General features: G+C 37.7%; 1 protein-coding gene across 5 annotated transcripts in view; it reads right to left on the bottom strand.

Annotated features, from left to right (window-relative positions):
- Positions 1-27687, bottom strand: part of SFMBT1 (Scm like with four mbt domains 1) — a 182305-nt gene that overhangs the window by 53351 nt on the left and 101267 nt on the right. For all 5 annotated transcript variants that reach the window (XM_043985613.1, XM_043985588.1, XM_043985604.1 and 2 more), the window contains 7 exons: positions 15643-15737; positions 12696-12936; positions 9373-9461; positions 7563-7809; positions 6827-6924; positions 5927-6028; positions 2172-2322 (listed from right to left, as the gene is read on the bottom strand). In XM_043985613.1, the coding sequence (XP_043841548.1) occupies positions 2172-2322; positions 5927-6028; positions 6827-6924; positions 7563-7809; positions 9373-9461; positions 12696-12936; positions 15643-15737 (1023 nt within the window). The remainder of the gene's footprint in view (positions 1-2171; positions 2323-5926; positions 6029-6826; positions 6925-7562; positions 7810-9372; positions 9462-12695; positions 12937-15642; positions 15738-27687) is intronic.

Here is a 27687-nt window from a genome sequence, read left to right on the forward strand (position 1 = left end):
AGGAGTTTGGCCCTGGAAAAGGGAAGAAATACATCTCTCTCCTCCCCCTCACTGCCTACTTTCATGGGCACAGAATATTGCATGTACTGTCAGACAGCTGATATGCTGCCTGGTTTTGTTTTGTTGAATTGCTTTTTTGGGGGGGTGGTTTCCACCTTTTATTTCAAAGAACAGATAGATTATTAGGTTGAAGGAAAGGATATATTCAGAAATGAACGTTGTGTGTGTGTGTAAAATGTTCCTTTCTGAATATATATTTTAGTTATATATTTCATTTATATAATTGTTACATTTAGTTCTGAATACACATACAGAGTACATACTCCATTATTATAACAATATTATTAAAATGAAAATATAAAATAAAATTTGTTCAAGGATTTATACTTACTTTGACAGGCTATATCATGAAATTACAGTGCAGTCAAATAATTTTAAATTTATCAAAATGGAATGGCCAATCCAATAAATATGTTCTAGTGATCACACACTGCTTTAAAGGTAAGATGAAAATAAGCACTTAATAAGTCCCGACTGTTGCTTTTATTCTCTACAGAACTAAAACACCTTCTTTGGTGATGCTGCCTCTTGACTTGACTGTCTAAGCAGAAGGCCTCCCCCACTTGATGCTAAGATCCTAAGCACCAAACAGAAGGGCTTTTTCTTCCCCACTCACTGTAAAGTATCATCCCCTCTCTCTGAGATAGAGGCTTCCTCACATTCTATGAGAACAATTATATACATCTTGCCTTCTAATCGTGTGTATGCCCAAGGCTCTGCGTCAGACCCTTGTTTCTCCTCTCTCCAAAGTCTCCCTTTTGGACATCTCGTGCGCTCCCTCAATCATCATTTCTACACTGAATTCCAAGTCTATGTACTCAGCCCTCCTAAATGGTAGCCCCACACCACCAAATGCCCAATGGACATTTCCATGGCATTTCAAACTCAGCATGGCCTAAACAGAACTCATCAGCTTTTTCTTTCTTTACTTTTTTATTTCTACTGAGTAAACGGCCATCCTTCTAGTCTCCTAGATTTGCAATCTAGAAATCTCCCTCAACTCTGTAGTCTTACTATACTCTCCCATTACATATCCAAATCCAAGAACTGTTGCCAAATCTTGTGGATTCTACTGCATTTCCCCTTCTCTCCACACACCTGGCCAACACTCACAGGCCCTCATCACTTCTTGCCTGGACTATTACAAAAGTCTCATCACTGGTCTCTCTGCCTCCAGTCTTTCCCTTCCCTAAACATTCATCCACACAGCTTCCAAATTGTTATTCTTTTTTTCTTTTTTCTTTTTGAGCTAGGTAACGAGGATTAAGTGACTTGCCCAGGGTCACCCAGCTAGTAAGTGTCAAGTGTCTGAGGCCGGATTTGAACTGAGGTCCTCCTGAGTCCAGGGCTGGTGCTCTATCCACTGCACCACCTAGCTGCCCCTAAACTGTTATTCTTAATAGGTACTAATCTAATCATGTCATTCCCCAGCTCAAGATGCTCCAGTTGCTACCTATTGTCATCATGGACAAACATAAATTCCTATTTGTATTTAAAGACCCTCACAATTTGTCTCCAGCCTACCTTTCTAGAATTATTACAAATTACTCTCCTTCACAATCTCTTCAAATCCAATGAAACTAATGTTTGTTGATCTCCACATATGTCATTTTGCTTCCATCTTTGTTCACTGCCACATGTTGCAACTCATACTTGAAATGTAATGTTCCCTTCTAATGTAAAGCCTTTTCTGATTTCTATAAGCTGCTATCACCTTCCCTCAAAAAATTACCTTATATTTATTTGCTTGATATCTTTTGTCCTTGTCTCCCCAGCCTGGCCCACTGGAGCTTAATAAAAGGTTGCTAAGTGATTGATGAAGCTCAATGAATTAAGAACAGCAGAAAATGTGGCTTCCAATTCAACGTTATGGCCTTTATAATCAACTGTGTACTAATGATCATCTAATGTGCTACTTTCCTTCACCTCCTTAATACTTCTTTACTGCATCTCTAGAGCTCTGCCACCTTATTTACTAAAATACATCAAAGAAAGCAGAGAACAAGGAATGGAAAGAAGGAAAGAAGGATCCTGAAAAATACTCCATGACAATAAATCTTGATTCAAGGATAAGAACAGAGTTCACAGGTTCATCTAAAAAAGAGACGTACCAGGAGGGGGGCTGAGATGTAAACCATTCTTTAAACTCCAGTGTACTGGGAATATGCCAGGACTATTAACATGACAAACAAAGGATCGTCTTGTAGGATTCTCTGGTCGCAAATCATCAATTTCCACCAAAAAATATTTCTCATTGAACACCTGTAAGTTTAATCAACAGAAATTAAGTTCAACAAACATTAAATAGTTTGAACAAGTGACTTCCAAGGACACGTTTCTTAAACAATGATGGCTAATTCCATGTTTAGCAACCATAAGGACATAGGAACATGATCTAGATATACTACGCACAAATAGAATACTCAGGGATTGAAAGGATACTTTCACTAAGGGCTTTAATCGGGGTTTACTGGCCAAAACCTTTTCAGGGTAGGAAGCTTAAAAAAACCTTAGCCTCAAAACAGTTCCTGCAACTCTGGTAGCTGAGGGATATAAACAATCCAATTCAACAAACATTTATTAAGTACATCTACAGAACAGAATAAGAGTCTCAGAGCTAGAAGGAATCTCAGAGATCACCCAGTCCAACTCTGAAGTCTTTATAATAACCACAAAAAGTATTATCTGGAGCTTCTGCATAAAAGCCAATTATGTAGAACTTAGAATTACTGAGGGAGCCTATTCTACTTTGGGACAACACTAGTCATTAGGAAGTTGTTGTTCTTTTTTTTTTTTTTTTTTGCAGGGCAATGGGGGTTAAGTGACTTGCCCAGGGTCACACAGCTAGTAAGTGTCAAGTGTCTGAGGCCGGATTTGAACTCAGGTACTCCTGAATCCAGGGCCAGTGCTTTATCCACTGCGCCACCTAGCCGCCCCCTAGGAAGTTCTTCTTTATATAACATTGATTCTAAATGTGTCTCCACCTCATGGCTCCTAATTCTGTTTTCTAGAGCCAAGCAAAGGGAGTCTAATCTAATTCTTCCCTCCATGATAGTTTTTCAGATATTTTTAACAGTTATAATTTGTCCCCCGAGTCTTCTCTTCTCAAGACCTCCAATTCTTTCAAACAGTTCTCACACAGCATGGTCTCCAGTCCCCTCACCACACTCCAATTTGTCCATGTCCTGATTTAAATGTGGCACTCACAAAAATAAATATTATATTTTGCATTCCAGATGCAATCTATCCAGAATAGAATACAAAGATTATCACCCACCTTATTCTTAATCTACAGTGCTATTCCATGATCATACTGCTTAGATTTATTTCACTATTTTTGAGTATCTTTTTTTTCCGGAAGCTAGCCTCCAACTATAAATCTCATCTCACCAGGTCTCAGCAAAATGGCTGAATTTACCTTCTTCTTTAAGACCTCTAATTACTCTTTTTTACTCAGATTGTGTGTATCTGTATATGTGAAAAGTACATTTCCCTGACATATTTCTTGGAAATATCCTGTATGGATCATCTATGGCCACACAATTGGTATTGTCTCTTTTCTTGGATATAATGTCTGTGAATTGTTGGTCTTCTTTACTTATGTTCTTCCTGTGACATACTTGTACTCTGTGGTATCTAGCTTGCTAGATATAAGAGGACAGCTCTCTTTCTCTATTTTCAGCATAAAGCCCTTTCACTAAGATTCACAGACTCTCAGCAAATACCTATTTTACCCTTGCTAAGTGTACACTGTCCCTGTCCAAGAGCTTATTGCTAAATTTTACCATAGTCCCAGAAATCCAAACCTCATTCTAAGATACCATATTTTATCAGATACATCTTTCTTCTGAAGCAACTACCTTCAATTAGGAGCTGTAATGAAAATACCCCAAGTCCCCAAATTATTTAGCTTCTTTCCCAAGACTCATAATGTTTAGCCCTTGTTTCTGAGTTCTTTTATATATTATCATTCAACCTCATGTGTATCACTAGTAGTGTCTAATAGTTACTTAGTTCCATTATTCTAGTTTGATTAGTTTGATTAGGAATTCGATCACATTCTAGATATGTGTCCCTGCAACATATGGTTACCTCTTTAGCAGAATCACTGACCAATAAACCCAGAGTCACCACATCTCACCTCTTCTTATTCTGACCAGTAATGCATACTTTCTCTCTACACCATTGTTCCTTAGCACAAAAGAAGTTCTTTCACCTCAAGTGGAAAAGTTCCCACAGGCAAAACTTTTTACCTACCACACAGTTGTAAATGTTCAGTAGTCCTTCCCTAGATTCACAAAATCAACCCTTCCACCCTCAACAAACTTCTAACAAAGGTGAGGATTCCTCCTTCCCTTTTCATATTTTTTTTCCATTTTCTCTGTGAAATATTTCTTCCAAAAGAAAAAGAAAGAAAGAAAACATCATTCTTCCTGATAATCTGGAGAAAAAGGAAGGCATTCCTCCAGTCCCTTTACATGAAAATGGCACAATACAGTTAAAAAACACACACACACAGAAAAACAGAAAGAGAACATGTTTGGGAGTAAGAAGCTAACATCAAAAATCCCAGATTTACAACTTAGTATACATCTGTGATTGACTGGGCCTTCCCTCCTTGATACTGTGTTTTCATTTATAAAATCAGGAGAGTAAACTATATTACCTCAAAGATCTCTTCTAGCTCTAAACCTATAATCTTTTAGTAGGAAGAACCTGTTCCTTGTGCATATCCCCATGCTACTTGGAACATGCAGAAATATAACAGCAACAAGAAGAGGAACAGAGATTGGGTCTGTGATTTCATTGGTATTAGGACTCTTGAATGAAAAAACTCTACCCATAGCAGTTGGCACTTTCTCTGGAATTCAGTCTTAGAAAATTACCTAGAACCACTGAGAGGGGAGGACAAGTGACTTGTCCAGGGGCACACAGTCAATATACATTAGAGGAAGGACTTCAATTCAGGTCTTCCTGACCCAGAAACTAGACCCCCATCCACTACTTTTCAGTAACAACGACAACAATGACAACAGCCACAAGAGTAATAAAATGATAATGTGGCAAAAGGTTGTGTCAGCATCACTGCCCTCACTTTATAGCTGGAGAGAAAAGCTAACGTTACATAATCTGTCTATGGTCACACATCTAGTAAGTGCAAAGGCAGGATGTGAGTGCAGGTCTTCTGACTCCACTAAACACAGCATACCCTGTGAAGGGTCACACAAAACTCTTCCCCCTTCTATACTCTCCATTCCCACTGGAAGCAACCATCTCCACTTTCTGCTTGGTCTCCTTTTACAGAGTTTGTACATTTTTCTCCTATATGACACTCCTTTGCTCAGCCACTTTTGATCCATAAGCAGCAATTCTTGCAAAAGCTTTAACATAAATGGAAGCTGTCTTCAGTTGTGTAACAAAATCTCCACAGTTTAATTTCTGGCCATTTTTTGCCCTTTCTCTTTCTCCATGCTAGAATTTCAGATGCCCCCTCCCCTCTTTGATCAACTCACTGCTTCTGAGCTGATACATCTGGCTACTTTGTGGAACAAGTCAGGGGGTTTGGGGGGGGGGGCACCTATGTATCATTATACTATAAAATTTATTTGAGCCTGCTGACCTTTAGAATTTTGCACCCTGCATTAAACATTAAATTTAACACATAAGGCCTGATAAAATTAAAGTCAATTTTTCCCCTACACTTGGATAGATGACCATGGGGTCCTAAAGCCTCTGATAAGGAAAAGTACATTTCCCTGATTTATGATATTTCCTGGAATAAAAAACTTTGAATGATGCTACCAACCTCTTGAGCCACCACGTCTAACATTAAGGGAGGTAAAAACATAAAGAAATTTTTTTTTACCTTCACAATTGTAGCAGGAGAAATTGCAAATGGAGCCAAAGGGTCTAGTGCTTCCAATTTCATGCTTACAGAGAATGTGTGATGACCAATCACTGGTTTATCCTGAAATGAAAACACCGTATTAGAATAAGGACTACAGATGCTAAAACCCCTGCCTGATTTTTCAAATATCTGATGGCTACAATATTAATTTTTGGACCATCCCAGGTACATACCAAATGTTAACACTAGTCAATTCAATCTTCCAACAGAAATTGGTTAGCTATTGATGTCAAAATTTATTTTTACATGTAATTTGGAAAATAAAATTCTAAACAGAGACAAAAAAAGAAATTGGTTAGCTAATCCACTAACCTTTCTGGGGAGCAATTCAGAAGATTAACCCTGAGAAACCAGTATTTTGTTGTTTTGTTTTGCAGGGCATGAAGGGCTAAGTGACTTGCCCAGGGTCACACAGCTAGTGAGTGTCAAGTGTCTGAGGCCAAATTTGAAATAGGTCCTCCTGAATGCAGGGCCAGTGCTTTATCCATTGTGCCACCTAGTTGCCCCAAAACCAGTATTTTGAAGACACTCATGCAATATTACATTAAATTAATAAGGGAAATTTTGGATGGGGGAAAGGAGAGATGGAGAATATGAAGCAAACATTTAATATACACCTTAACCTATAGCTACTTGGCTAAGGATATAGTTATAAAAAAGGGTAGAAGATAAAATTAAACTACCTAAGATGTTTTAAAGTGACATAAGTAGATGATGAAAATCAAAACCACTATAAAAAGAAATAATATCATCACTGCTTTTCTAAACTTCTTTTACACAGACACACACCTCCCACAACCATTGCCTATTTATTGTTTTGTCAGTAGAACAATATCTTTAAAGTTTTTCTTTTTTTACCTTAAATAAGTCAGATGGTATCAACGATTCTTCTTCTTCCTCTTTAATTTTGGTTAAGATCTCCTGCCATTCTGCCTCATTTTTGAAATGTCTGATGGCTTCAGCAAAAAATAAAGTGGAAACACATTGAATGACATGGGAAAAATTGTGCAGATGTCACAAATGAGGAATTAATCTCCACTCACAAGTATGAGTATAAAGTAACCTCTAAAACTAAAACCTACTTCCAAGATGCACTTAAGAAACTTATTACTAATTTTCAATACTTTGGCTAATAATCCTACTATTGGCTGAGGAGTTAAGCCTAAGTATAGAATTTAAAATAAGTACCTAGATAATGAGTATATCACTGAAGTAGCAAAGGATGCCCTAATACAGAGTAATTTTAAACATATTACAGTAATTGAAAATCTCATTTAAAAATATAGGTCTTGACAAGACTTGCCACTGCATGAATCCCACTTATTTGAACCTCTCACTTATAAGTTTTACTCCAGTTTAGTGGTCTTAAATTGGTACTACAAATTATAAATGTCAGGGGACTCAGAAATAATGAAACTGGAAGAAAATTTAAGATATAAAATCATAAATTTTATATTTTTATAGTTCTATAAACTTTAATAATATCTTAACTACATGTACTGAAGGGAGCTTCCACAACACATAAGAACATGATGTATCATTAGTCTCTTCAATACAAGCTATTCATAGAAAATGTACTCTAAAAGCTATTCACCTGTTGGAGGCTGAAGCTCATATCCCTGTTGAGATGCCCAACCAACTTGATGAAGGAATGGATCCAGGTAAAACAGCCACTGTTCAAACTGGTCAGGATTCTCCAGACCTTCATAGTGCAACTTCAATCTTCCCCCAATATTATCTGCTACATTAACAATCCAAGTGCTTAAAGAATCCTGGGAATTCTGACATTCCAGTCTGGAGCCTGGTGCAATGAGATCCAAAGGATTCTTTCCTTTATGAAGCTGAAAAGGGGAACACAATGAAATAAGAGAACAAGCAACAATAAAATTAATAAACACATAAATTTGGGTTCAAAAATGTTAAACATCTAGTATAGACTAAGTCTTTAAATGACTTGAAAACAAGTTTTTAAATTGCTTGTACTCGTGCAAAAACGAGAGAATCGGAGTAAGACATCTAGTGTTTTGGCAAAAGCCTCTAAGGAGAATTTATGAAAAGACCTGGACAAAAATCTCAGAAAGTAGGAAGGCAATCTAGACTAGGGTAAGGAGTACCCACAGAGATAGAGGAGATAAAAGATCCACTGATATATTTAAATAAAACTTAAAAGATTATTGCCTAAAACCTTACATGTTCCTTTACATCTTTGTTTCTTTGTACAACATGATTTTATGCTATAGACCATTAATCAAACTAAAAACCAAGTTAACAGTATTCCAAAAGAACTCTGCATTTACATTATTTGGTTTCATTATGGAAGGTTTTTTAGTTATACCATTCATAAAGAAAAAGTTATTTGTTATGAAATCACTAAGGACAGAAGATTCTTTTCAAAATCTATGAATTAATCTCTCCTTAAAACCCCATATTACATTTATTTTCTCAGCATGTATTAATATTTCCACTTAAAACTATCTATCCACACAAAGTATTTGTAACCAATAGGAGGAGTAACTAAGAAATTACAAAGGAAAACCCAGCATTTTAAAGCAAAATACTTTTTTGAAAATGGCAATAAAGGCATACAATCCAGAAGGATGGCCTGGAACCAAGAAAAAGATACCCTCTTTCTTGCTTAAAAATAAACAAACAAACAAATAAATAAAATGCTGTCACAAAGAATGAAATGGGGTGGGGGGGAGAGAAACAGAAGGAAGGATTACACTTTGAACATGGAAAATAACCCAGCACTGCCTAGTTCCAGATATGTGCCTGGACAATGAGAGTAGGGATTGAACCTGTAATTTCACTGGTATAAGAAAGTCCTAGATAAAGAATTCCCTCTCTCAATGTAGGTTAGCACCTTCTCTGAAACGGGTAGTCTTGGAATTGCCTAGGACAGAGCAACACTCAGTATTAACATTCACTACATTTTTTAAAATATGAGATTAGATAAATCACTTTCCCTGATGGGTCTCAGTTTCCTCCTTTGTAAAATGAAGGAGACAAACTAGATATTGTTTTGAGAGGTCTAAAAGCACCCAGAGAGGCAATTTGGCACAGCTGATAGAGAAACTTACTGCAAGTAGGAGAGAGATCAAGTCTTGCTTCTGATTCATACTGTCTGTGACCCTTGGCAAGTCATTTAACTTCAGTGCCCTTAAGCAATGCTCTAAGACTATAAATTGCAGAACGGGTGCCAGCCTGCAATGGTAGTGAGAGCACCCTTATCCAAAGTACCTTATGCCAATGAAATCACAGGTCCAGTCATTCCATACCACCCCAAAACCGGGGGACACCCAGAAAAGTTAAGTGAATATCTTTATACAAAAATGTTAACAGAAAATATCACTATGGTTTTAAATAAGCTTTTCCACATTGCTTTCAATGGCATTAACACTCACGCCCTCTAGCAGGTTAGAAGGAGCACTATATGCTCCCTTCAGAGTCTCTCGTAGGAACTCATTGCAGTCAGAAATCTTGTCCTTGATACCTAAATGGGAAAATAAATGTTTAATAATTATCCCTTCTGTCAAAAATAGACAACCCATAAATTTAACTTTTTAAAATTCTTAAATAATATTTCAAAGACTATTATTTAAAGATCTACTAAGAGATTAGGGCATCTGTTTTTCCTTGTAGAGCTCAGCAAAGACTGAATATAATTCCTCATTTGGATACATGGAAATAATACTTATCAGTTTAATGAAGACTGCATACATCATTAAGTACAAAGTTGGTCAATTCCCACCTCATAGCCAATCTACCTAAGGAATCAATCAATCAGCATATATTAAAATATATGTCAGGCACTGTGGGTATACAATTCCCTGTCTTCAAGGAGCTCAGAATCTAATGGGGGAGACAACAAATATATACAAAACAAGCTATATACAGGGTAAGGGAAAAGGCACTAGAATTAAGAGACATTGGAAAGGGGCAGCTAGGTGGCACAGTGGATAGAGCACCGGCCCTGGAGTCAGGAGTACCTGAGTTTAAATCCAGCCTCAGACACTTAACACATATTAGCTGTGTGACCCTGGGCAAGTCACTTAACCCCAACTGCCTCACTAAAAAAAAAAAGAGAGACAGACAGACAGACAGACAGACAGACAGACAGACAGACAGACATCGGAAAAGGCTTCCTGTAAAAAATGAGATTTTAGTTGGAAAGCCAGGAAATGCAGTAGGTAGAGTTGAGGCAGGAGAGTTCCAGGCAAAAATGTTCTAGAGAAAATGCTCAGAGACAAGTTATGGAGTGTCTTGTTTGTGAAACTGCAAAGATGACAGTGTCACTAGATTAAAGACAATGTAGTAGGGAGCAAGGTATGAAAAAACAAGAAAGATAAGATTATGCTCTGTTACGAAGGGGTTTTGAATGCCAAACAGAGCAATTTGTATTTAATCCTAGAAGCAAAAGGGAGTCAATGGAGTTTACTGAGTAGGGGAATGACATGGTAGAAGCTGTGCTTTAGGAAATTACTTTGGTGGCTGAATGGATGGTGGATTGGGGAGTGGAAAGAGAGGCAGGCAGGCCTACCAGCAGGCTACTGAAATAATCAAAGCATGAGGTGATAAAGGCTTGTACTAGAATAGTGGCAGTATCAGAGGAGACAAGGGGGTATATTTGGGAGATGTAGCAGAGACTCTGACAACAGACTGGACATTGCTGGGGGGGGGCGGGGCATGGAGAGGGATTGTGAGGTATAAAGGATAACTCAGTAGTGACCCTGAGGGAACTGGGAGAATGGTGCCCTCTGCAGTAAGGGGGGCAGGGCAGTTAGGGGAAAAGATAAGTTCTGTTTGGACATGTTGAATGTAAGCTGTCTAGTGAACATTCAGTGAGATGTCTGAAAAGCAGCTAGAGATGTGAGACTGGAGGTCAGGAGAGAGGGGTAGAATAGGTCGATTTAAGAATCATCAGCATATATAAGAAATGATGAGCAGGATGCTTTCAGAAAAAACTGGATTTACATGACGTGAACTGACGAAAAGTGAAGTGAGCAAAACCAGAAGACCATTGTAGATAGTAACAACAATATTGTACAAAGATCAACTGTGAATGACTTAGCTATTCTCAGCAAAACAAAAATCCAAAACAGTTCTGAAGGACCTATGGTGAAAATTGCTAGCTTCCTCCAGGGAAAGAACTGATGGAATCTGAATGCAGATGGAAGCATATGATGCTTTTTTTTTTAAACTTTATTTTTCTTGAGGATTTTTTGCCTGTATTGTCTTTCACAACATGACCAATATGGAAATGTTTTACATGTCTGCACCATACACCCATATCAAATTGCTTGCCTTTTCAGTTTAGGGCAGAGGGATGAGAGGATGGAAGAAAATGTGGGGCTCAAAATTGTTTTTAAGAAAATTGCAAACTGTTTTTACATGTAAAACAAAACTTATTTTTTCCAAATGGAGGGTTCAAGGAGAGATGAAAAGGTATGGAAGAGCCACTATGGAGAACGTGATAGTGGTAAGGGAAGTATAGAAGAACTGCTAGTAATACTTATGGCCTAGTTGAAGTTTTGTAACATAAACTTGAAGAGAACTCAGTCATAACAGTTGTGTGATTTTCTCTACCTTCAGCACACATGTAACAGCAAAGGTAGCAAATGGTGGGGTCAAGATGGGACAAAAAAAGGAGAAAACGGCTAGTTCGTGGCAGATGGCCTAGGAAAGAACTGAGGGGTCAAAGAATGGAAGGTCAAAAAAAGGAATAATTAAAAAGATTTTAAAGTAAGAAATGTTAGGACTTGGTGACCATCAGGATACAGGGGATGAAATAGGGAAGATTAAAGCCCCAGGAATACAGTAGGAAGTCAGTATTTGTTGAACAAACAGCATCAAAGAGTGAGAATGGCCTATATTTTAAATACTAGAACTATATAATTCATCTTGTCTTTATATTTCTAATTTTAATCTCATATGCTTCAATTTCTTCCTCCAAGTAAAGTAGTGCTCCTATATTTACTAGCAAACAATACCATTTATATTGGGATCAGAGATCTAAAGCTGGAAGAGATATTAAAAGCCCATCACCTTCATTTTACAGATTAAGAAACTGAAATGGTAGTGGGCATACAAAAACATCATCAATACCGGACAATCTCACCTATGTCCAATAAAACCCCAAAATCAGGAAGTAAAGAAAGAAACCTTTGAAAAACCTAAATAAACACCACAAATTTCAGACACTATCTATGAATCTTTCTTAGAAGAGAACAGTTTGAGGTCCTCATTCAAAACCTACTATTTAATCTTTTACAGTTTTGGCAAGATAAGCTATTTGGTTTAGAAAATACAAACCAGCAGATTAAATTAGAAACACCAAATCATAAAGGAAGAAGGAACTGAGAAATCATAGCCACGAAAGTTACAGGGGGAAGCCCCAAAACACAGCAGCAGAGGGCCATTAGTGTAGGGGCAGTCTAACATGCCCCAAAGGCACTTACTACATTACTAAAGAAAACAAAAGATGTTCAAAATTAGGACTCTGAGAAAAGGTTAAACTGCATCCTAAACTCTATGGTTTAATAAAGCAAAGAAGATGATGATACATTTTAGAAATATTTTCATTCAAAATAGTTTTTAAAAAGAAAATATGTGGTCTTTTAACATTCGTTTATTTGGAAAACTCTCAAACAGCCTTGAGGTTTTAGGAGTCCTAGATAGCCACGGTTTTGCTATAGTACTATTCATCCTACAGGAAATTTTCTATTACCTTCAGGTGCTTTGAGAATCTTCTTATTCTGCTCACACCAGCCAATGGGGTGTAAATCAGCTGTCCTGATATCACACCAGAAATCTGCTTTTCGGTCCTCTCCATAGCCATCATAACGCAACAAGAGTAACTGCCCACATGTGGTGATGATGGTAGCAACCCAATAAGTTTCATGGTCAGATTTTACAGCAACCTCTAGTTTCATGCCAGGGGCAAATCCATTCTGCAGACTTGTGTCCACCTGAATGACAAAACTCAATAACCACCAGACCATCCAAGGCAGATGAAATATTCTTATGGACAATATTTCTTATTCAAAGAAAGTCTTTAAACACACAAGCCCTAAATAAAATTTTCTTTAAAACAGAACAAAAACAAAAATTCTAACATTATATAAGTAAACCAAAACAGGCAATACTTTCAGAAAAATAAAATAAAATGTTTTACCCACAGAAGCATGTAATCATAGAACTCTTGTTTCTACTAAGTATGTAAATCACTAATATAAACCCAGAATTCCCCAATACCAAGTCCAGTGCACTCTTTACTACTCTGTGGTACCTCTATTTCCTCATATTCAAATAAAATGATAAAATTAAGGAAACCTAAGTTTCCTACATAAGATTTGTAGAAGTAAAACAAAAATTTAGGAGTTCTCTTTAAATCACTGAAATTTCTTTTTTTTTCTTAAAAAAAATTTTTTTTTGAAATTTCTAAAAGCACAATGTTGACTAATGGTAAAAAAGAAGAATCAAAATTATCTACTGATGAATTTTCAAAGAAGATAGGTAATATATATTCCATATGATTTGTACTATAAAGAAATCAGGTACAAGAAAGTACATTCTCTTTATACACCTGGATTAAGTTAATTCCAAATTCAATTATGGAAAATCAAAGCTCTCTATGGCCAATTTATCTTTCCAGAAAGAAATGGAAAGGGGCAGCTAGGTGGCTCAGTGGATAGAGCACCGGCCCTGGAGTCAGGAGTACCTGAGTTCAAATCTGGCCTCAGACACTTAACACTTACTAGCTGTGTGACCCTGGGCAAGTCACTTAACTCCAATTGCTTCACTTAAAAAAAAAAAAGATTAAAAAAGAAAGAAATGGAAAGACTCAGTGATGAAATCTTATTGATGAAATCAGTAAGATTATTTAAACAAAATTTTAAGGTTCTGGTTTTAACACATTTCTCATTGATTTCAAATGTAAGACCCTTCCAAAAATCAAGCGTTAGCTAGATAAATAGGTGAATACAGATCAAAATCCTAATGGATAAACTGCTCAATTTTTAATTTTGTTCAATAAATTTTTTTAAATTTGTACCATAATTTAACTTCATCATATATTGCTTGAAAGTAATTAGTTGAGATAAACCTTTATCATACAGATATTTCTACTGTCATATATTTGTAATGCATTTGAATACTTATTCTACATAAGCATAGTTGAAAAATTAAGACTATATTAAAAGTTCTTTATTTGCTTCCTTTTTCATGAACCTAACTGCTTAAAATTAGTATAAATTCAAATAGCCACTAGGGGGCTCTACTGTTTTATTAACTGATAAGATGGAAAACATAAAAGATAATTAAAATCATATCTACACTTGGAATATGCAATTTTAATCAGAAAAATGGATAAATGTGAACCAGCTATAAAAAATCCAAAGGCAATTCTGCATGAAAATATAATAAAAACAAAGACTAAAAGATGATAAAAAATTTATAAAAACAGTACAAAAATATGGTCACTATTTTGTTCACCAAATCCTAGCTTATGGAAAAAAAATGCCATTAGCCCCCTCCTATAAGAGAATGTTGTTTTTTCATAGAACTTAGTATTTTAAGTAAATATTCAGGATAAAGAGACTGATAACAGATAAAAAGTAAAGGGTTCTTACCCCTTCTGTGTCATGCACCTACCTAGGAGTCTGATAAATAAAATCTAATAACTCCTCCTCAGAATAATGTTTTAAAATGCACAAACTAAAATAGGACTATAAAAGAAAACAAATATATTAAAATAGCTATGATAATTAAAAAAAAAAACACAAGTTTCCAGACCTCAAGTTTAGAACTCGTGGTTTAGATATGTTCATGAGTAATTAATCTCAGTTATACAAATACATGCCTAAACGTCTGAGGTTAATGTCATGTGTTTCTTCTCTAATGCTACATTTAGTAGACAAATGGCCATAAGGATCACTGGTATGACTCAACAAGATAACTATCATGTCATGTTCTTACTATAATAAGAACAATCAAATGTCTCCTCTTAATGAGATAAAGCACAATGAACTGACTGTTGGAAACTGGTGTCTCCCCCCACCCCCTCAACTCCCCAATCATTGCCACCTGAAGGGGTGCCACCTTTGGGTCAGAGAGCAAAAGAGACGATAACACTAGCTCAAGGTCTCAAAAAGGACTCCTGAGAAAGTGTTGGAGTAGTGCAATCAGAACCGTACTCAGAGTCAGAGGACCTTGGTTCAAATCCAAGCTTGGAAGCTCAATAGTTGACCTTAGGCAAGCCACTTGACCCTCCAGGCTTCAATTACCTAATCTGCAAAAAGAGGAAGATAAAGTAGATGATCTCTAAGGTCTAAGATAGCTCTAAGCCCTATGACCCTGTGACACTCTGTAAGCTTGATTGTTTCAAATGAATATACAAGAATGCTATAAATGTATTCATTTTATCCATAGGCTTCTGAACATGATGCTACAGGGATTGTAACATGCATAAAACGTGACTGAGTCACCTGACTAACCTGACAAAAATCAGGAGGCAGAATAACAACTAAAAAGGTTATTATGGTCATTTTTAATAAAGTAAGCACAGAGAGCTTATCTTGCTCTAACAAAGAAATTTTAAATCTTCTAAAGACATACATGAATCAAAGGGGAAAAGGATATATAGGTAAAGTCAAGAAAATAAAGTGATGACTTACATGCTTAAAAGACCCATGGGGAGCTGCTATGGATCCTGTATCTTCTAGATAGTCATCCCAGTTAAATTCCACTTCTTCCACACCAGACCCAGCATCTAGAATGCAGAAATAAAGTGAAGTTTTCATTTTCTGTCAGTCAACAAGAATTTATTAAGCAGTACTTGCTATGTGCCAGGAATTGCGCTAAGTTCTGGCAGTACAAAGAAAGAACAATCTCTGATCTCAAGAATCTCAGTCTACTGGTGAAGACAACATGCAAACAATATGCACAAACAAGATATACACAAGACAAACTGGAGATCATCTTGAAGGGAAGGCACTAATATGAAAAGAGGTCTGAGAAAGGCTTCTTGCAGAAGACAGAACTTTAGCTGAGACTGGAAAAAAGCCAGATGGTAGAGATGAACAAGGAGAGAATGTCAGACTTGGGAGAGAGCCAGTAAAAATGCACAGAGTTGATGTCTGAGAAAGCAGGGAGACCACTGTCACTGGAGAGCAGAGTACAAATACAGAATGAAGTATAAGAAGATTAGAAAGTTAGGAAGGGGTCAGCTTATGAAGGGCTTTAAAAGTCAAACAAATTATTTGGTCCTAGAGACAACAGGGAGCCATTGGAATTGACTAAATAAGTAGGTGGCAGGGTCAGATCTGCATTTTAAGAAGATAACTGATGGCTGAATGAAGGATGGATTGGAGAGGGAAGAGCCTTGAGGTAAGAAGACCAACCAGTAGGCTATTACAATAGTCTAAGTATGAGGTGATGAGTGCCTGCACCATGGTGGTGGTGGCTATCACAGGAGAAACGGGCTATAAAAGAGATATTATGAAAGTAAACAATAGGACTTGGCAATTAGTTAGATTGGGGGGGGGGGTGAGCGGCGCTTGATGTGTGAGTGAGGAGTTGAAGATACTAGGCCTCAAGTCTGGGTGAATGGGGAAATGGTGGCACCCTAAACAGAGATAGGTAAGGGATAAGAAAAGAACTTTTAAAATGGAACTAATGGAGTTACTTTCATTTCTCTTTGCAATAGCCTCTTTTCAAGTGCTCCCACTTCTATTCTCTCCCTCTCCCTAGCTATCCTTTATACTACTGCCAGAATAATCTTAAGCATATATACAGACCCATGTATCATCTACTCAAAAACTTTCAGCAGCTCCTATTGACAATGATTAAAATCCAAGCATCTTCACAATCTGTTAGTACCCTGCATTTTAGCCTCATTTTATACTACTTTCATCACTGGATTCTACTTTCTATCCAAATTGGACCACTTCCTTACCCCGCCACAAGTGCACAATGCCCTCTCCTCACCCTATCCCCGTGTTTTTAATTCAGTCTAATTTCATCAATGAACTCCCAACTCAAGCTTTGGATGCCACCTCCTTCAGCCTCCTCTTCCCTTTGATTGAAAGGCTAGAGGGTGCCCAAAGCCTTCCTTTAGAGAGGGCAAAAACTGGACTTCCAGCTCAGTTTACTTTCTATCTGTGGCTATGCCTAGTTTCAATGGGTACTCCTTGGTGTCTGTCATCCCCCCCACCCCACCCCGACTTGTCAACTTCCTTTTGTGTGTTGTCTTCACCATTAGATTGTAAGCTCCTTGAGAGAAGGGGCAATTTTCCTTTATCATATTTATATCTCTAGTGTTTACCACAGTCCTTGGAACATAGTACAAGTTTAATGTTTATTTAACTGAAATAATCACAATATTTCCTATGCATTGAATGCCTTTCCTCCCCTTCATTTCATATTAATTTCCAATTTATCCTTTAAAATATCAAGCAAATAACACTTCCTTTAGGAAGCCTTCCCTGATCTCACTGGTCAGTTATGATGTTCCTCCTCACACCTGGACTTCACTCTGTAACTAACACAGTCATATAATAATGGAATATTATGTCTATCTGCATTGGTATCTTATCCCGGCCCATTCCCATTAGATTTCAAGCTCAGGAATTATCAGCCAAACTTTTGGCAGTGCTTATTACCATGCACAAATACAAGAACTGGAGCTTGAAGGGACCTTCCTAAGATTGACTTTCCTAAGATTGAACAAGTAGTGGATGAAAGAGACACTATTAGAACTTGGGGCTTTTGACTATGGCACCTAGGTGGCACAGTATGTAAGAGTATCAGGCCGGAGTCAGAAAGACTTGAGTTCAAATCCAGCCTCAGACACTTCCTAGTTGAGTGACCCTGGCCAATTTACTTCACCTCTATTGGCCTCAGTTTCTGCACTAGTAAAAAGGGGGTAATAATAGCACCTATTTCCCAGGGTTGTTGTGAGGATTAAATAAGATAGCAATTGTAAAAAATAACTAACAATACCTAATACAGTTCCTGGCATGTAGTAAGCACTATATAAATGTTAACTATTATTAGTAGTATCATTATTGTTATATCAACCAATGTCATTCCACTGTATCCTGCAATTTCTCTAATACATTTAAAACTGGACTCAATTTATAAGAATTCAGTTTGTTTGCAATTTTTCAGAAATACATCTTTAGCACAAAAGACAGTATACCTATAATTATAAACCTATGATTCCACTTGATCAACCACAATTTGAACCCAGGAAAACAAGTGGCTAGATTCTATTAAGTGACTAATTTGATTGAAATGAAACCTAAAAAAAAAATCATTTTAGGTTTCTTTCACATCCTAATATCCATTTTGAACTTTAAAATTATAGTATAAGATCTCAATTTAGCTAAAGTGGGTATTTTATAGTAAGGTATCTCTGATAACTTTCTGGAAATGACACTGGAATTGGAGTCAAAGAAGCTGGGTTTAATTCCTGACTTTGGCATTTTCTACTTGTACAACCTTAGACAAATTGTTTAAACTATCTAGATTTCAATGTCCTCAACTGTAAAATGAGGTCAGTCTAAATGACATCTGAGGTGCTTTTTGGCTCTAATTTTATCATCCTCTAATTATACTTTATTAAAATAGCTAGATCACAGGGTCCTATTAAGTCCACAAACAAATCAACCAAGTTCAATTTTACAAACATGTAGAAAAGATAGATGATGAATACACAAGTGTAGCTTGTTCTTATAAAATTAACAATGAATGCCCAGGAAAACAAAGAGTACATTTTTATCTATACAGAAGATAAAAGGAGCATCACAATCCATATACTCTCGTTCCCCTGCAGTCACCATCAGGGAAGTAGTCATACTTCATCTCCTAAGTCACAAATGTTCTATCTCCACTATGTGTTTCAATCTACATATTACACTATTCTGAAAAGTAACCTATACAGTCACCAGGCAGTCAAAGGGGTCCATAATACAAAATAGGTGAGAAAGTCTGGACGAGGATGGTAGAAAACTCTGGTCTCCATCCCATTTTTCTCTTCTTTTACTCTTTCTAAACCCAGTATTCCCAGTCTTTGTGCTTTTGTCCCAACTGACCCTCACCCCTGGAATACTCTAACCCCTCTGACCACTCCTGTCATCAACTTCTTCTGAACCAAGAACTAAATCCTTAACTCTTTGAATTTCATGTTTAAGTGAGTTAAGATACATTCAAAATCCATTTCTACTGAATAAAATAGAGAACAAAGTGTATTTTGTATGGAAATGTGGGTTTCCACAACAAACTTCCATAAGATCACTGCAACTACTCATTCATTCATTCAATAAGCATTTATTAAGCACCTACATTGGGACAAGCACAAAAATGAAACCGTTCCTGCTTACATTTTATTGGGGGGAACGATATGTACATATAAAATGAAATACAAAATATATAAAAATCAATTTCCAAGGGGAAAATGTTGGCAAGCAAGAGGATCAAGCTGCGCGCTTCTTGAAGGAGGTAGCACTCAAGCTGAGTTTTGAACAAAGATGAAAAGATGCTGAGAGGAGACTGCATTCAAAGCATGGGGAATCAGCATGTCCTAAGGCATAAAGACAGAACAGCAAGCAGGTCAGTGTGACTGGAACACAGAATGCCAGAAGGTGAGTAATATGCAATAAGCCTAGAAATGTAGTATAATGATTGGAATGACGCCACCTGCTGGAGACTTACTGTAGGAAAGCTCCACCATGAAGAAGGCCTCTGAGGGCAAGGCCATGCAGCTTTTCTTTGGCATCAGGAAGCGACGTTTGCTTGTGTGAGGAAGAGGGAGTGAGGCTGGCTCTCTCGCTCTTTTTCCTCAGGACTCAGGTGGAGAAGGGAGCTAGAAACCCACTTTCCCTTTAATAGATAGATGAATCTAGGCCTTTCTCTTTCTTTTCACCAAATTCTTATTCTCCTTAATAAATGCTTAAAAGTCTAACTCTTGCTAAAGCTTATAATTTATTGGCAACCGCTCATTAGATATTTTAGACAGACTAGCTAGAATTTTAGCCCCTTACAGTAGGCTGGAGCCAGCTAGTTAAAAAGGCTTTAGAAGTCAAACAGAAGAGTTTGTATTTTATCATAGAGGCAAGAGAAATTTCTTTAGCAGGAAATTAACATGACCAGACTGGTGCTGTAGGAACACCACTTTGACATCTGGAGAGAGAATGGATTGGAGAAAGGGAAGACTATAGTGGAAAGGGGGTGGGAGAAGAAGGGTGGTTTATATGCTTCAGGAAACAAGAGAAAATTTGGAACAGATGCTAAGACAAGGTGATAGAGAATCCTTAATTCCTTAATCTTCATTTTCAACTCCCTGCAGCATCAACAGATAGAGAGCTGATCACTCTCCTCCTTGATACTCTCTCTTCTCTTCAGGTTTTCAGGACACCACTCTCTCCTGGTTCTGCTCCTACCCATCTGAACACTCCTCAGTTTCCTTTGCTGGGTTCTCTTCCAAGTTACACCCTCTAGCTATCAGTGTCCCACAGGATTCTGTCCTGGACCTTCTTCTGTGCTCCCTCTATACTATACTACTTCACTGGGTGAGATTATCAGATCCCCTGGATTTAATTACCATCTCTATGCTAATGATTCTAAAATCTACCTATCCGGCTCTAGTCTATTATCTCTGATTCTGCATCTCCAATTGTCTTTCAAATATCTCAAAATGGATATTCAGTATATATCAAACTCAGCAAGTACAAAGCTGAACTCTTTATCTTGACCACTAAACCCTCCTATGTTTCCTATCATAATAGAGAATACCACCCTTCTCTTACTCCCTCAGACTCCCAACCAGATGTCATCATGCACCCCCCCCCTTCTGTCTGTCTCTGGGTCCCTCCATATCCTTGTCAATCTGACTTTTACAGCATCTCTCAAATATGACCCCTTCTCTTTTCTGACCACTGGAGTAGGCCCTCATCACCTCATACCTGGACTATTCCAAGACTAAGTTGCTGGTGAGTCTACCCAACTCAAGTCTCTCCCCACTCCAATCAATCCCCCAATTCAACCACCAGAGTAAGACATACTAGGTCTGATCATGCCACCCCCCCACCCTACTCAATGAACTTCAGTAGCTTCATATTGCCTCTAGGATAAAATGCAAAATGCTCTCTTTGGCATTCAATGCCCTTTATAACCTAGCTCCCTCCTACTACTCTAGTTTTCTTACAGCTCACTCCCTGATACATACTCTTCAATGCACTAAACTTGGTCCCCTGGGAGTGTTCCACAAAATGACACCACCTCTTGGCCCTAGGCATTTTCTCTGGCTATTTCTCATTCCTGGAATATTCCCCCTCCTCAATTCTGCCTACTGACATCCCTAACTTCCTTTAAGTCCCAACCAAAATTCCATCTTTTACAGGAAGCCTTTTCCAATTTCTCTTAATTCTAGTGCCTTTCTTCTGTTAATTATTTCTTGTTTATCCTTTACATGGTTTACTTTGTATATATTTGTTTGTTGCTTCCTACATTAGATTGTGAGCTCCTTGATGGCAGACATTGTCTTTTTTTGGGGGGTGAGGGTGGGGCAATGAAGGTTAAGTGACTTGCCCAGGGTCACATAGCTAGTGTCAAGTGTCTGAGGCCAGATTTGAACTCAGGTCCTCCTGAATCCAGCAGGCATTGTCTTTTTCCTCTTTTTGTATCCTCAGCATTTGTGGGCAGCTAGGTGGCACTGGCCCTGAAGTTGGGAGGACCTGAGTTCAAATCTCACTTCAGACACTTACTAGCCATGTGATTCTGGAAAAATCACTTAACCTCAATTGCCTTAAACCAGGGCTTCTTAAAGTTTTCCCACTCACAACCCCATTTTGTCAGAGGAATTTTTATGTGACCCCAAGTATATAGGTTGTTGTTGTTTGTCCTTCTCAAAGAGGACCATGACATCACGATGATGTCATGACTTGCACTGAATTGGATTTAAGTGAGGGAGGGCTGTGCCAAATCACTAACCTCACTCTCTCCTTCAAAGCCATCTGGGTCCAATGACAAGACATACATCAAGACAACTGGAAATGGCCCCGGATAGGCATATAAAATAGGTATACATAACCTTTTACTGTTGTCAAATTTTTTGTGCCCCCCCCCCCCGCCCCGGTTACATGACCCCATATCCACAGTTTAAGAAGCTAGGCCTTAAACATCCAGGCCATCTCTAGTCATCCTGGTGTGTGTGTGTGTGTGTGTGTGTGTGTGTGTGTGTGTGTGTGTGTGTGTGTGTGTGTGTGTGTGTGTGTGTGTGTGTCAGGGTCATACAGGGTCACACAGCTATTAAGTGTCAAGTGTCTGAGGTCGGATTTGAACTCAAAGTCCTCCTGAATGCAGGGCCGGTGCTTTATTCACCACGCCACCTGATATATATTTTGCCACTGGACCCAGATGGCTCTGGAGGAAAGAGTGAGGTTGGTGACACTGCACAGCCCTGCCTCACTTAAATCCAATTCACTGCAAGTCATGACATCACCCCAATGCCATGGTCCTCTTCGTGAATGAAGGACAAACAACAAACAAAACAGATTCCCAGTGCTCAGCATAGTGCCTGGCACATAGCAGGAGCTTGATAAATATTTATAGAATGGTTGGTCTGATTAAATATATCAGGGAAGGACTGGTAGGCAGCAGCATAAGCATACTTCACATTACCTAACATTTGTAGTAGCCCCAGTCATCAGGGTTATATGACTTCTCACTGGTGATATAGAGCACAAAACAAAAGTAATGAAGGTAGAGGGAGTGGGAGTGATTCAAGGATGAAATTTGGAAAGCCACAGATGAAAAGACAAGGAAATTACAAGGATAAAGAACATTTTAAAGTTGAATTAGTTAACCAAAAGATCAAGACTTTGATGGTAGACAGTGAGGCCAGAACACAAATGATGACATAAAAAAGAAGGGAGAGAGAAAAAAAGCAGCTGGGAGATTAGGGTAGACAGTGGGTCTAGTATGGGTAAAATATAGTGAGAGATGGAAGGACAGGAGGTCATGGTCAGATAAAGAATTTCAGTTATGGATAATGGAGGTAGAACACTTGTGGTTGAGGAGATTAAATATATAACCACCCCTGTTTGTAACTGCAGAATAGTGACAGTAAACACATGGAGAGCAAGAAAATTCAAGTCCCCAATTATAAGAGTATGGGATGGAAAAGAAAAGAATACTAAGTCAGGCACTGAACTCCATGAGAAAAGAAAAGGAATGACCTGGCTGGTGATAGATAATAGCTACTAGGACTTAAACACAGTGTTATCTGAATGAAGTGACTCTTTTTTTTTGTTGTTGTTTGTTTGCCAGGCAATGGGGGTTAAGTGACTTGCCCAGGGTCACACAACTAGTGTCAAGTGTCTGAGGCTGGATTTGAACTCAGGTCCTCCTGAATCCAGGACGGGTGCTTTATCCACTGCACCACCTAGCTGCCCCCTGAAGTGACTCTTAATGAAGGAAAAGGTACTAAGTAATGGCTGTAGGGAAAAAGTCTGTAAGTGGTAGTTAAGAGCAAAAAGCACGCTTATGTCTCCTCCTGGCCCAATGTGTAATTAAGCTTCTTAGATAAATGATATGCTAAAGTATGGTCCCTCAAAATCCTCCAGATATAGGCTGATCCCTAACGATGATGATATGACTGGTAAAGTTTTATTTTAGGCTTGAATTAATCATTTACTTAGGTTAACCTTCATCTGTGTCTCATCAAAGAAGTGCCATTCTTTCTGTTGATTCCACACAGAAGCAAAATATAACAAGAGGGACTAGATAATCTGATAGACTGCAGTGAAATGTTTCATATGCCTAAGGAACTTAAAACGCAAGCATTTGATTCTAAACTAAGAATGATTAAAATTAATCTAGCACTACAAAGGTTAAAAAGCATATTATACATAGCATCTCATTTGATCCTCCTTGACAGAGTAGAATTAGTACTATCAGTATTACTATCTCAAGTTTTATAGATGAGTAAACTAAGGGTCAAAAAAGGGATTAAGTGACAGCTAGCAACAGAGATACTTCTAAGAATGCTAGAGATTATATACTAAGTTGCTATATAAAACTGATTCATGTCTACTAGTAGGAGACTCCTGAGTGAATTAAGATTGATTTTTAAAGTGACTGTCTTTATTTTACCTTAGAAATCTTTTTATAGGGCAATATTTCCTGTTTTTCTTATTAAAAATATTCAGTCAAAATACTATTACCAAAAAACTTACACAAACAGTTGCAATTTTTCATAGACACATATCTAGGACACAAAATTTCTCACAAAGTTCGGAATACAGTAAGATTTAGAAGGGAATAGTGAAACAGGAGATAGAGCACTGGCCTTGGAGACAAGAAGACCAGTTTCAATCTGGATTTAGATACTACTCGTGGTGTGACCATGAGGAAGTCACTTAACCTGTTTGCCTTAGTTTTCTTATCTGTAATATAGGAATAATAAAAGCACCCACCTTCCAGTGTTGTTTCAAGGATCATGAGAAAATATCTATGAGGCACTCAGCACAATGCCTGGCATATGGTGGGTGCTATATAAATGTTAGCTATTGTTATTAACTATTATATTTGCAGAGAAGAAAAAACTTCACTAATAAAGCACCTGAATATTCCACTCACTTACTGTTTGTGATTCTAAGACTCAGACAATATATTTCTTCCACTTCAAGATCAGTGTGGGGGTCAGCTAGGTGGCTCAGTGGATAAAGCACCGGCCCTGGATTCAGGAGGACCTGAGTTCAAATCCGGCCTCAGATACTTGACAGTTACTAGCTGTGTAACCCTGGGCAAGTCACTTAATCCCCATTGCCCCACGAAAAAAAAAAAAGAAAGAAAGAAAAAAAAAGAAAAAAGAAAAAAAAAGATCAGTGTGTTCAGCTTTAATAGTAACATTTAATCAGAATAAATAAGAAAAGTACAGCAGTATGTTAATCCCTAGTTAAAGTACTGTTACATTAAATGGAAATTGCTCACTCCTTCCATTTTATAATTTTAAACACAAGAATTGATTATATATATCAAACCACATCTTTTCTAGGTTTACTAATTAGAACTTTCTTAAGAGAACACTCCTAAAAAGTTTATATAAAAATCAATTATTCCAAAATGGGTATGAATCTGGAAGAAGTAGGATTTCAGAAGTCAATAACCTGACAATCTAGGAACAGTGTCTCTATTGCTTCCTCCAAATTAATACAAGACATTTTAATCTCCCACACAAGTATAAGAAAATAATCCACATGGAAGATACAACCTACCTTTGTACAACTCCTAGAATTCAGGAAAAGAGAATAACATGTAAAATGTATAAAGGAGTCTAGTATTAATCTGACTAAGGCCTTCTTCTAATTATGCTGAGTTAACAATGAAAAACTTTATCATCTAGGGCAAAGTTTCTTTTTCTTTTTATTTTAAACAGGGCAATGAGGGTGAAGTGACTTGCCCAGGGTCACACAGCTAATAAGTGTCAAGTGTCTGAGGCAGGATTTGAACTCAGGTCCTCCTGAATGCAGGGCTAGTGCTTTATCCACTGCTTCACCTAGCTGCCCCCAGAGCAAAGTTTCTTAAACTGTGGGTCATGACCCCATATGGGGGTCACATAACTGAAAGTGGTGGTCACAAAAAATTTGGCAAACAGTAAAAGATTTTGTGTACCTATTTTATATACCTATATATCCAGGGTCACATAAAAATTTCTCGGGTAAAAAGGGGTCCAGATTGGAAAAAGTTTAAGAAACCCTGATCTAGGGTAATAAGGAGAGAAGGCTGGAAAAAGACAAAAGAAATGAGCAAGGACAGACTTTCCAGATAATCTCAAGAGTTCCTTGTTCCTTTTCTAGCACTGTTAGGAAAAACTTAATTTACCAGTTTTTAACTTTTTCCTACTTCTAATATTTTATAAGATATAAATTTGCCTCTAAGAACATCTTTTGTTTTATTCTATAAAATTTGATGGGTAGTATTATTATCACTGCCTTTTAAATAGTATGTTATCTTTCAGATTTTTTTCTAGAATCCAGTCATTATTTAATAAATATATAGTTTTGGGGGCAACTAGATGGTGCACTGGTTAAAGCGCTGGCCCTGGATTCAGGAGTACCTGAGTTAAAATCTGGCCTCAGACACTTGACACCTACTAGCTGTGTGACCCTGGGCAAGTCACTTAACCCCCATTGCCCTGCCCCCCCCCCGCAAAAAAAAAGAAACCAAATAAATAAATAAATAAATGAATGAATGAATGAATGAATGAATGAATGAATTAATGAAATATATAGTTTTATAATTTGGGGTCATTTTCTCCTAGTAAGTCCTAATTTTATTCTACTGTTGTCTGAAAATACACTATCTATAATTTCTGCCTTTCTGAATTTTTGTATGGCTTCCTTATGACCCAGTGTAAAGAATTAATTGTTATTTGAGGTTTTTATGACCCCATCTTTTGGCTAGAATTTTTTTTTTTAAAACCTAGGCCCTAGGGGCAGCTAGGTGGCGCAGTGGATAGAGCATCGGCCCTGGAATCAGGAGTACCTGAGTTCAAATCCGGCCTCAGACACTTAACACTTACTAGCTGTGTGACTCTGGGCAAGTCACTTAACCCCAATTGCCTCACTAAAAAAAAAAAAAAACCTAGGCCCATGCACTGGCCTCTGGGGTTCCGCAAACGGCACGGTGCTCCACCCACTGGTTGTAGCCGTCACCGTGGTGCTGGCACCTCACATCATCACCACTCGCCGATGCCTACATGAGCCTGGCAAAATTATAATGATTGGAAGCCTAGTGAGGGCAGTCATGTGACTGTCAGAGCAGCCAGCCAATTGGCTGGGGGCTGCCTAGGATTTGCTGGGAAGGTGGAGGAGAATTTGCCATTCTAGCTAGAAGCTCTGTTTTGAAGGAGGCTGCTGGTCTCCTTCCTTGCCCCAATATTGCGGCAAGCTGCTTAGCTAATATTCCCCAATTAAAAATTGGTCCCCACACCCAATGAAGACTTAATCATTCTTTATAAGTATTACATGTGTACTTGAAAGAAAGTTATCATTTTCTTTCATTGAGTTCTATGTATCTATTAATTCCAACTTATTGAGGAAACAGTTCACATTTGTGATTTCTTTACAGTTAATCATTTTATTTATCATATTCTCATAATAGAATGTTGGGGTCCTCCAATATTACTGAATGTTTTACTATTGGTTTCATATGTTACAATTAATATTTTTATGAATTTTTAACTGAATTGTTCAGTATATAATATATTAAGGACTACTACATATTTTTCATTTGTGCTTTCATGATTATTTAAAAACTCATTTGTCTTTCAGTGTTTTCTAATTTGAATTTTACTTTCTTAGATATGACTAAAACCATTTCTGGGTTGTTGTTGTTGTTGTTTTAAATTTGGTGGGGGAAGGGAGCTAGGTGGCACAGTGGATAAAGCACCGGCCCTAGATTCAGGAGGACCTGAGTTCAAATCCAGCCTCAGACACTTTACACTAGCTGTGTGACCCTGGGCAAGTCACTTAACCCTCACTGCGCCACCACACACACACACACAAAAAGGCAGATATGATGAGCCTGGCCAAGTCCTTTAACCACTCTAAAACTGTTTCCTCAACTATAGAATAGGGGTGTTATTAGTCTGCAGCTATCTACCACACAGAATCATTGTGAAGAACATATAATATAAAGCACTTTGCAAATGTTAA

Source organism: Dromiciops gliroides, chromosome 1, assembly GCF_019393635.1.
Source record: "Dromiciops gliroides isolate mDroGli1 chromosome 1, mDroGli1.pri, whole genome shotgun sequence".
Lineage (NCBI taxonomy): Eukaryota > Metazoa > Chordata > Mammalia > Microbiotheria > Microbiotheriidae > Dromiciops > Dromiciops gliroides.